This window comes from Schistocerca piceifrons, chromosome 3 (assembly GCF_021461385.2).
Source record: "Schistocerca piceifrons isolate TAMUIC-IGC-003096 chromosome 3, iqSchPice1.1, whole genome shotgun sequence".
Taxonomy (NCBI): Eukaryota; Metazoa; Arthropoda; class Insecta; order Orthoptera; family Acrididae; genus Schistocerca; species Schistocerca piceifrons.
This window is the reverse complement of record NC_060140.1, coordinates 233,695,672-233,707,075: the sequence shown is the minus strand read 5'-3', so window position 1 is coordinate 233,707,075 and position 11,404 is coordinate 233,695,672. Positions and strand designations below refer to the sequence as shown.

General features: G+C 35.8%; 1 protein-coding gene across 11 annotated transcripts in view; it reads right to left on the bottom strand.

Annotated features, from left to right (window-relative positions):
• Positions 1-1,364: 1,364 nt before the first annotated feature.
• The window catches only part of LOC124789839 (serine/threonine-protein kinase tousled-like 2), a 576,094-nt gene continuing 566,054 nt past the window's right edge, over positions 1,365-11,404 (bottom strand). For all 11 annotated transcript variants that reach the window (XM_047257336.1, XM_047257338.1, XM_047257339.1 and 8 more), the window contains one exon: positions 1,365-3,468. In XM_047257336.1, the coding sequence (XP_047113292.1) occupies positions 3,232-3,468 (237 nt within the window). In that variant the 3' untranslated portion in view covers positions 1,365-3,231. The remainder of the gene's footprint in view (positions 3,469-11,404) is intronic.

The window sequence follows — 11,404 nt, the reverse complement described above, 5'->3', positions numbered from 1 at the left end:
AGCTGTAACTTACTTCCATCTGTAACACTTATGGACTGCAAAAGAACCTGATGCTACAAGTGGGAAATTGTAGACCAGCCCCAGCAACAATTTTATGACAAAAACCTATAGGTACGGTGCTGAGATAATATTGTGAACATAGAGAATGATCAGAAGGTAACATTTACAGACAAGAAGACCTTACAGACTGATCTATTTTCTTCATATTTGTAGGATATGGAGATCAGTCCCTGTACATCAAGTTCCTAGTGCAGTGCAACAATATTAAAAAAACCTCTAAAACCTGCCTTTGAAGATTATGTTAGCGAGTGCTGTAGAGTACAAAACATTTCAGGAATTTAAATAGTCACTGGTAGCTAGTGAGCAGTGTAAAAATTAAGTAATTGGAGAAACTGGTTTGGTACACCAACAACAAATAATTATTTGAAGTTCTATATTTATTATCAAATGGAAATGCTAATAAATGTTAGTTATAATTTTTAAAATAAAAGTAACTTTTATTCTGATGTCTTGAAAAATGTAAACATTCACAGTAAATTAAAATTAGTGTACCACAATACAAAACATTACGCAGAAAATAACACAAATTTTTAATTCCAGATATTGAACAGTTATCACTGTCCAAGTAACAGTAATTTAATTCATATATCTGTATCAATTTTAAATTTATTTCCATATAATTAGTAATTAAAGATAAATTTCATAAAAATTATTCAATTTTGTTAACTAACATTTCCATTTGACAATAAATCTTAAAAAGTGAAGAGAATTGGAATAGCAAATTCAAGAACGAACTTGCACACTCCCCACCCAAATACAAGAGATTTTGTTGAAAGGCTTAGTGGCATTCTGGTATGTTCAAATGTGCTGTTTCAAGTTCTCTCTCTCTCTCTCTCTCAACAGCTTAACTGCTTTATGGAACTGATGTTGGGCACTGACCTTCAAATCCTGCATGAAGAAAGTGTAAGAGTGCCAATATGTAAGGTTGTTCATAGGCAAATATGTTTTTTTTTTAATGGGGTTACCTTTTTCATTTTTGGAGAATGAAATTTGACTGCAAACTGTATGGTTTCCACACACACTCACAAGAAATATAACCTCCGCACCAAAATTTAAAAGCTAAAATTCTTACATTTTCCTTCACAATTAACACAAACCAGAAAATGTGCATCTTCCATGGCTTGTGTAGCACAGATAGACCTTCAGTAAAAACTGTCCTAAGTTACTGCTTTTCTCATGTAGTACATGGAGTGATATTTGACAATACATTAAGTTTTGACCTTTAACGGTTTTCATTTCTATACATTTTTCAAACAGCTAACTTCAGGCAAAGGAAAGAAATAAGACAGCTGTAAAATTCTGAATTAATTTGAGTTGCCTTTTATATAATTTTAAATACATTACCACTTTTTACTCAGACTATTACACAATTCAGTGGTTTCCATGTTGTAAAAATTGTTTTCGAAATCAACAATTATGTTTTTACAAAACCAGACAGGAAATAAAATTTAAATCATATGGACCAGTGACATTTTGTCAACACGGAAGCAGCAGAAGAAGCATCAGCAGGGGGATGGGAAGAGAGAAGTGTTGAAATATTCACGGAATACTTCACACACACCTGCACTCGCACTTTTCAAGTTACTAAAGCTTTACACTACATATGTATACACAGTGTTCACTTCCACACGGGAATAACAAAACAGAAAACATACACATCCCTACTTTTATGATCCAGTAGAGAAAGTCAAACAAACAGTTCACTTCATTAACACTTCAGTGAACTTTGATTCAACGATAAGCTCACCGAATAACTTTGCTGTCCCAGCAGATGAGGGCAGGGATTTGTTTTATTTATAGATATATACATATACACATACATACACAAGTATTTCTCCCCCCCTCTGCTCTATACAAGCATCCCACTGGCAGTGCCTCTACACTACAACGAGGAACTTCTTAAGGTGCCGCAAAAATATTGTCCTGCGCACATTCTCCCAGGAGGAGCGAACATCATCGAGCACCAATAAAGCACTTCAGTATAGGGAACTCACTATTCAAAACAACAGTAAACAACATGATTAAAGACGTGTGGTGTGCAACACAACAGAACAGAAACATTTACCAGTACTAGAAAGACAGATTTCCTAGACCAGAACATTATCAGTTGATCTGTTAAGTTCTATTATGAATGGTTTACATTATTCTGTGCAAATGTAGGTCAGAATATGTATGTATTATATAGAGATTTAACCATAAATTTCTTGCTCCAAATATTAATTTGCCTGAAATACCGCAGAACATCACATTACTTCTTGCAAACTTATTTCATTTAGTCAGTTCCACTGTACAGAAATCATGTTAAAAATCTTCCTGCACAATTCATTTACAAATGCAACTGAAAACTGTATCTGCTTCCCACCTGCCAAAATAATGCAAAACAATACAGCTACAGTTTTAATTTTACAAAATATATGGCAAATGGAAAACAATGTAATTATGAGCTACAACATGATAATAAATTAAACTGGACATTAAAACATATCAGTTAACTAAAATCTGTCACGTTTAAGAAAATGTGTACAATCACATTTATATCACAGATCATTCATTAAAAAGTCAGTTCATTCATCAGACTAACATCACAAGATTTTCTATTAAGTTTGAGCACATATAAATTCACTGCTTAACTAATGGCATGCATTCTGCAAATGACACTGTGCCAGGTGGAAAGCAAATGAGCACTCCATGAGATTTACTTTCATGTAATGTTCTGCATTCCATGTAAAAACTTCAATATTTATCTTAATATAGAATTACTGAACATGTCTAAAGCAAATATCATTTAGCATCAGTTTACATATCCTACTGCCTAGTGACACAAAATAAATGGAGCACTGTCCTACGCTGGAACTATACCAAGAGTTACGTACTTGAGAGCACTTTTTGGAGTTTTATTTCCTGCTTCTAATGATGTAATATATTTGTAAAGGAGAATAAATAAAATAAACTGCGCTTCATGGGTGAAAACAGGCCTCTGCGAGGGCATAAAATGAATAAAAACCAGACTGGAAGAGGAAAATGAGCAGCACTTTGTCCCATAGCTGGTCTGTTTTGCTGAAAATATGTTTGTTTATTAACGCGTAAATAAGAAAATGTCATCCACGTTGCCCTAAAACTGTCTGTGGGCCCCCCAGCACAACACGGCACGGCACACGCGCCACACATACACTACGATGAACTTGATGCGTTCATGCCACCGAACATTCCTGTGCTGAATGACTGTTGTTGTTGCTGCTGCTGCTGCTGCTGTTGCTGCTGCGCTGCAACAGCCTGCTGCAACTGTTGCTGACTACTGTTCTGCCTTACATGCTTTGGCATGGGTGGCTGCAGGTACTCGTGACGAGCTAATGCGAAAACATCTATTCTGTCTTCTTTTCGGTAGGCCAAGCAGCTTCGGATGAAACTCTGCAACAGAGATAGTTCTTAAAGTCTGTTTAATAAAATCACAAAAAACATCAAGTTAGAACCCATTAAAAACTTTAGAGCTGGTACACTCATTTAATCAGCTTACACAACAAGAAGTCACACTGAACTCAAAGATTTTAAAAACAGGTCAACCTACTGTTGGCACATTTCAATAATGCTATCAAACGCTGCAGACTAGTCTTAAAGGTCATAACTGAAGAACCTGATACAATAGCAGAGATGCAGAACCATTGGATTTATGAATCTGAACATTTTATCTTGCCTTTATCATGAATCACTGTTGACAAAGTATTCTACTCTTTGCCACACTATCTGCTGCAGTGCAAATTTGTAGTGAACACCATGTGCTGAACCAAACCTTTACACTAAATACAAGCAGTACTCTTCCAATGGAGTCTATTAGCACATGTTGTCATCACTGTCGTCATCTTCTTCAGTCCAGAGAATGGTTTGAGCAGCACATATCGGGAATTAAATCACACATTAGTGTTAAAGAATAACTTACATGCCATGCTACGAAAATAAGTGCACTTAGGAGACAGAAACTGCACAGTGCCCTTATTACACTTTCAGCGTTGGTGCTCCGATGGAGTCTTAGAAATTTCATAACTAAAAACAAAGCTGTGAAAGTCAAATTCCCCACAGTTCCCTTTTGCAGGACATTAGTCCAATAGTGAAATCACAGAAATGAAAATGAACCAGAGGTGATCTATCTGATTAGTGTTTATGAATATTTCCATCAAAATCTGAATGGTGTTTAAATTCCTATACAATATCACAAATAAGCCGAAACAGCTACAATGTTTAACAGCTGCCACATGCATCAAATTGATACACACATTCCAGGCCATGTGTATAATTTGTATATACAGCTACATCCTATTTAAATGGATATATAGTTGCCTTCGCCTCCTGGAGAGACAATGCACGTTTGGTTCCAAAGTTAATTGATGGATAGTGTAATAGTTGACCCTTGCAGTTTTCCATGCGGTCAGCTGTTTCCTTGCATTTAAGACCTCTGATACACTCGCTGCAACATTGCTAAAGACTGTGTTTGAAGTTGTTTTTCCATGAAGATTTGAGCTTGTTTTCTTGTGAGTTTGTAACAATATCAGACACGGAGACAAAAGCAGGTTGGCTGGATGAGGAAAATGAATTCAAAGAGTGAGGCCAATTTGTTTGGTGAACTATCAGACAGCAGTGATCCTGAACACACTCCTGAAAGTAGTAGTTATTCTGACTATTCTGATGCGGTCAGACTGAGGAAAAGAAAAAGAAACGCTTGGGGAATCAGCAAATGTGCTTTCCAGATTATCTCTGGAGTTACTCAGCACGATTTAACTGGAAATACGAATCATAACTTGTAATGAAGATGCTGTGGATCATGTGAGGCTGAAAAAGATTGGAAGACATGATGAATTGAACTGTGATTCGTTTTTGATGATTCCGTTTTGGAAATGACTGTCATCCAGGCAGTTCTGCTGAGGAATGAATTATTAACAGCATTGTCAATGAAATAGGTACAGAACACAGCAGACTGCAACAATCGGTGGATACAAATAATGAAGAAATGTTAAGTTTCATTGTATTTGGTTTGGATTGAAAACTTCTACTCCGAAACTACTGGTCAAAGAATGTACTTTTATGAAAATGTAGTATAGTTTTGTGCCGAACAGGTTGCATACTTGAGTATGTTACATTTTTCAGAAAATATTCGCACAAACAAGAGCAAACTACAAAATTTCGCCACTAGTTGATACAATATATGACAAATTGGATGAAATCTATTGTCATGGTGAGAAAGTATGCACTGATGAAACTATGATGCCAATTAAGAGGAAGACTGGTGTTTCTCCGTGTCAAACAATGGAAAATCCAGGATGAGATATTATTATAACTATCTTATCAAGCTATTCGGACTGTTTTTTCACGGAGACTATCTGGCATGTGAATGTTTACACTAGAAAGGAGATTGCTTCCACAGATGATGTGGTGTCTTCCTGTGAAGTGGTGATAGATCATGGGTCCATTGTTGAATGTTGCATGCACTTTGTATATCAACAATTACTACACTGCCTCAGCTCGTAAGTTGAATGAACATTCAATCCGCCTCGTTGGGACATTGAGGAGCAACAGAAAGTACAATCTAACAACTGTAGTGAAAGTCAAGAATGGTGTAACAAAAACATTACTGTAGGAAAATGGAAGCACAAGAGACAGATCTTATAGCTGATCAGTAAAGTTTCAGAAATTGTAGCAAACACCTCAAGAACCAAAGAAATCATCTACATTTTGGAATATTATCTGTTAAGATCCTTCATATGTGTGTAAGGTCAAATGGCATCATATGCCTCAACTTAACAAAAAGGAGTGGAGTGAAAAGATAACACAAGAGTGGTCCTCACAAATATGGCAATTCTCAATGCTCATGCTATCTACAAGCAAGTAATTGACAAATGTGCAAGTAACTGAATTTCGAGATAATGTTGCACATCCACTGATAAACACTGAAAAACTGAAACCAGGAACGAACCTTGTCTTGCAAGACACTCAGCAAGAGAAACAGGTGCACATTATGTTACCAAAGATACTCTCAAAAATTTGCTCAAGCTGAATCTGTACAGAAATTTCAGCAAGTCATCACAAACTGTATGGGTTGTCCAAATTAGAAGTTCAGGTCCTTAGAATATGTTTTCATTCGAATGTTTTTTCGTTATTCACACTTGTAAAGCAAAGCATACAAACCATTAATTCAAATATATTGTTATACCTGCTGTGAATTTGTAATCCAACCTGCTGCAGTATTAAATATTCAGCATTTATATATTTTTTGCGCTATTCGTCTGCAAAATATATGTAATTCATCTGAAATGCTGGAATGAGTGTTGATTTGTAATTAAAGTTTGTGCTTAATTCCTCTACACATGGCCTAGCAGGAATGATACTGAAGAAGTTAACTTCAGAGGCCATTTGTCTAACAATTAAACAAACTTGACAAAGGTCTCAGCCTGGCACATGATCTCAGGTCCGACAGTCAATGTGTTAAGCTTTCTATTTGTGTGCCTCTTGACTGCGACACTGCTTCTACACAAAGGCAGCTGACTTTAATCTTACATGAATATCTCCTAGTAAAGCAACACCATATTCCCAAGAACTACCGCATTTATAATACCTAATTCTTTCTTGACTATCAATTGGAAGCTTTACGATATTTCAGCAACAGACTATACCTAAATATAATGACCATTTCTACTACAGAAGTTGTTTACAAAACTTATCATCTTATTAGCAATATTTATCATAAGGTTTATCATTTAAAATAACTACACTGTAGGAATTTCGGGACATGGTAACTTCAGACGTATCAACTAACTTCCATTCCTCTTTGCAGTAACAGTTAATTACCTGGACAAAAAGAGTATTACACAGTGAGAGCATCCTGTATCCTCCCACATCAGATTATCAGTTATATTTTATGTCATTTCTTGCAAATTTATCAATTATCATCACATTATATTACTGCAGCTACAATTGGTTAGTCGCATCCAGCATTTAACAGTAATCTTTTCCCACTGGCAATACTTTTCAAAATTGTGGTTGTTTCATGTGCGGACTTTGTGTAGCATGGCAGCAGTGAGTGGACAGTTGTAACGATGAGTTGGCATTTGTAGGCTACACTGACTAATGTGTTGGGCTAATTATTTATGTCACATTCTTATAGTTTTATAGTTTCAGTGTGAAGTGGTTAATGTTGTGTCATGGAGTAAAGGATGCTGCTGAAACAGTGTAGTTAAACCGGATTGAAATGAGTAACAACTTCCATAATTAATCCAACAGTCAATGATTCATCAGTAACTTGTCAACTGAACCTTGTGCTTCCTAAAAATTATGAGCGAAAGAAAGTATGTAATTAGATCCTTTTTGTGAATAGAAGTGCATCAATTGATACCAGACCAGAAAGTTGTGTTGAAACACCAACAGAGTGAAAATTAAGTTTCACAAAGATAAATTAAGATTTATGAAAATTAATATTTAAACAAAAGTGTGCTCTGAAGTTTGAACCCACATTTAGAGAGAGCTGTGCATCATTAAAACAAGTTGGAACTATTGTCCAAATTTTTCTGTATTTCTTTTCATTTGTCCAATGATGATTTTTTCTTGTGGAGACCAACTCTATGAGCAAGCAATCTGACAGTGCTGATGATCCTATCTGATTGTCTGTGACATGTAGTCCATGACCGGGCTACTGGCCTGACTGCAATCAGGCCGCAAGAACACACATTTGAAGTTAAGTCAACAATAATCATTAAAAAGTTAAATTTTCTTTAGGTGTGAGGTAATGTCAATGTTCAAGGTTAAATAAAACGAATTTTTTTTTGCTACACCAGTTCCAAATTGATGAACTAACTTGTTTTCTATCTGTTTGGCGAAATATTACAAACTGTTCACTATCTTACTGAAAATTTTAGAATTTTTTTCTTACGCAAGTGTTTGCTCCATTATTTGACACATGAATGTTTTCTGAACAGGTATGTGTATAGGAAAGTAAAATACAGTTCCCACTGTGGGTGGTATGATATGCCACTCATGATATGATGCAGAAGCAACCTGCATTGGTATAGACCACCAAAACATAGTGGAAGCAGTTTAATTGGTTCACACTGGGACTGTCTCAAAAATCATTACTTTATGTAAATCAGATGAAGTTACATCAAACCCTCTACTTACTTTCTCAGTAAAGCTTTTGCATTTTGTGTAAATTTTTTTTAGGTTCTCTCATTCAACTATAAGGACACTATGTGGTAAAAAGCCGATTTTTCAGATCTGTAGTCACACATCATGCCTTGATGGTGAATTGCTTTTCTTTTTGTGGTTGTGATATTTCAAAAACAGGATATATTTTGCGAAGTTTGCAATAAAATGTCAGTCTCTAGATAGTTTACTTTTGGTGCCTTTTAGATCATATACTTCAATACCAAATGTAGATAAGGTATTTCAATTGTTTTTAATGCTGAAAGGAGAGCCATATCTCTTTCCAGTCTCAAATATCTTTTCCCAGTCTCTAATAATTATGTGACCTACTTGGAAGTTGTTCCAGACAATGCTGGCAGTGATGCACCTGCTGTGTATTGTTGCTTGTTGTATCATTCCCGTGGGAACAAGAGCATCGTAGAAATAACGGTTGTGTCCCATGACCTTTATTGCAACGTATCTTATTGCTTATCATATTGCCTCAGTAAGAACCCTGCCCAATACTTTGTTCTTACTTGAAGTTTACATTGACACTACAGTGTAACTTAAGTGACATTATCTGAGAGATTCCACCTATTGCTTGTGAAACAGAGTTCAGTTTCACAGTTTCTATCTGCCAGGAAGTTTTAACGTTCGAATCTTTTTCCATACCATTTTATATCCTTGCAACTGCTTTATGAGTGCATATTCTATCTGCCAGGAAGTTTTAACGTTCGAATCTTTTTCCATACCATTTTATATCCTTGCAACTGCTTTATGAGTGCATATTCTGTTGACCTAAACTATTCATTAGGTATCACTATTTGCACACCATCTTACATCACTCTATAAACATGAGCACAACTGTAATTAGCTTAAGTACTAAGATGAGCACAAAGAAGGCAGATGGTGGGGGCACTGTGCAGAATCATGGGGCTCTAGTACATCAGTCAATAACACTGATCTGCTGTATTTTGTCTGCAGTGTGCTCTTCAGAGCATGTACAATATTAAGCAATAATTTTTATATTAGTGTAGGTATGGAGACGCAACTTACACAGTTTAGTATAAATGGATGTCTATGCAAACAGATCAACATTAACAAGTGAGTGACAGCTCAAGTATGTAAATTTTCATTAAAAAATCAGAAATGATAAGTACGTCATGTGTGTTGCCATGGGACTGAACAGTTGGTATGTGTAGATTTTTTTAGAACAAACTCTTACTCTAAAACAAAACAAACTGAGGCAATCCATTACAAGTTACACACACACACACACACACACACACACACACACACACACACACAGTCAGTCTGAGTTCTCTGTCCACCTTTCCATACATTTATGTCCCTCTCAAACTACTACTAGCCAACTCCAAGTGCAATATTAGTTTTATTACTACTTGTTCTGTTCCATACTGCTAAAATGCCCCATTTAATACTGCTAGCATGAATTTGTCCTACTTCATAAATTTCACATATAACTCCACAAGAGATTTTGTGCAATACTTTTGTCATCATATTCTGTTTAAGACAGCACATGCTTAAACAAAATTCCAAATTTTCTGCAACAGGATAATCCAGGAAAGTCAAAATAAAAACTCAACAAATTAATCTACATTATACATGTGTTTATAGTAATACAGAACAATTTTTCTGCATTATCTAAAAGGAATTTTCCATATACAGTGTACTCTCGATTATTTGTGCATCAAAAAACAAATAAATAGAAAGTAAATAAAATAAAATGTGCAATATTTTTCTCTAGCATACAGCAATAAAAAAACTGTAATGTTATGATTTCCATTGTTTAAACAACTGCCGCATAACAGAGTACCGTTTCCATTTTTATCGGCCAGTCTGTTCCACGTGTATTGAAAACAAACTCAGTTTAGTTATGTTAATGGTATGTAAAGTGTCAACGTAGTATGTTAAAAACTAAGTGTTGATTATTTATTGGATTGCGTACTACACACAGTTTTGTCAGGAAATGGGGGTTTAGTTCTGGACCATCTGCACGAAAAAGCATGAAGGAGTCTACATTTGATGAATTAGGTGTTGCTATTTTGCATTGGTTTAGCAAATAATGAGCAGAAGGTATTGCAGTTTCAAATTCGATGTGTGACGAAAAAGTTAAATTTTTTCACAAATGTCTAGGGTTTGAGGGAGAACTTAATGCCTCATCTGGATGGCTAATCAGACTCAAACAATGTCACGGGATCCATGAATTCCCTGTGCAGGGAGAGCAGCTTAGTTCAAATGTTATGGTAGCCAGTTCCATCCATGACTATTTCCGAGGATTAGTGGAGTAAGAATTTCACATCAAACCAAATTTAAGACGTAGACAAAAGTGGTCCATATTGGACATGTCTATCAACTAGCCTGTCATTGTACAGCCAATGGATCAAGGTGCAATTGCATCAGTAAAACAGTGCTACTGGGATAGTCTACTGAGAATGTTTGTTCATGATGATAATTTAATGCATTCTGGAAGAAGAAAATTCCAGATGCCACACATGGGATTTCTGATGCCTGGTAGGAAGTCAGACCACTTTCACTAGTTCTATCATGGATAAAAATTCTTCCGAGTAGAGAAGAAAGTAATTTTCACAGCTTCAGTGACGAAGAAATAAAAACTGCATAAATAATTAATATGGCAGCAGGTTTAAATGGTTTTGGAGATGTCAATGAAGAAAACTTGACAGTGACTGAAGATTGACACATATGAACCCAGTTTCCAACCCATGACACCAAAATTGTGACTGCTGCTTTACAACAAAACAAAGAGGATAGTGAATGTGAAAGTGGGGATGAAGACAGTGACCTTGTCAGTCACTGTACTGCACTGCAATGTGTTGCTGCTGCTCTAGATTGTATGGGCAAGAGGGGGTTACAGTATAATGACATTGCTGCAAGAAAAATTCTAAATGTTGCACAAAAAAATGCCAACTCCTTTCAGAAGTAGACTAACATCACAAACTGTTTAACAAATGAACGAGCCTACAGCACCTGTGCACAGAACTCTGATAAGTTTCTGGAACAAGAACATGTATTTAAAAGTATAATTAATGTTTTTCAATTATTCATGTATCTTGTCCCCCACATTACCCCCAAATAACTGGAAGTATACTCTATCTGCTTGTTGCAGAATAGTTAAAAAATTCTGTAACTTTAGTCGAACGAT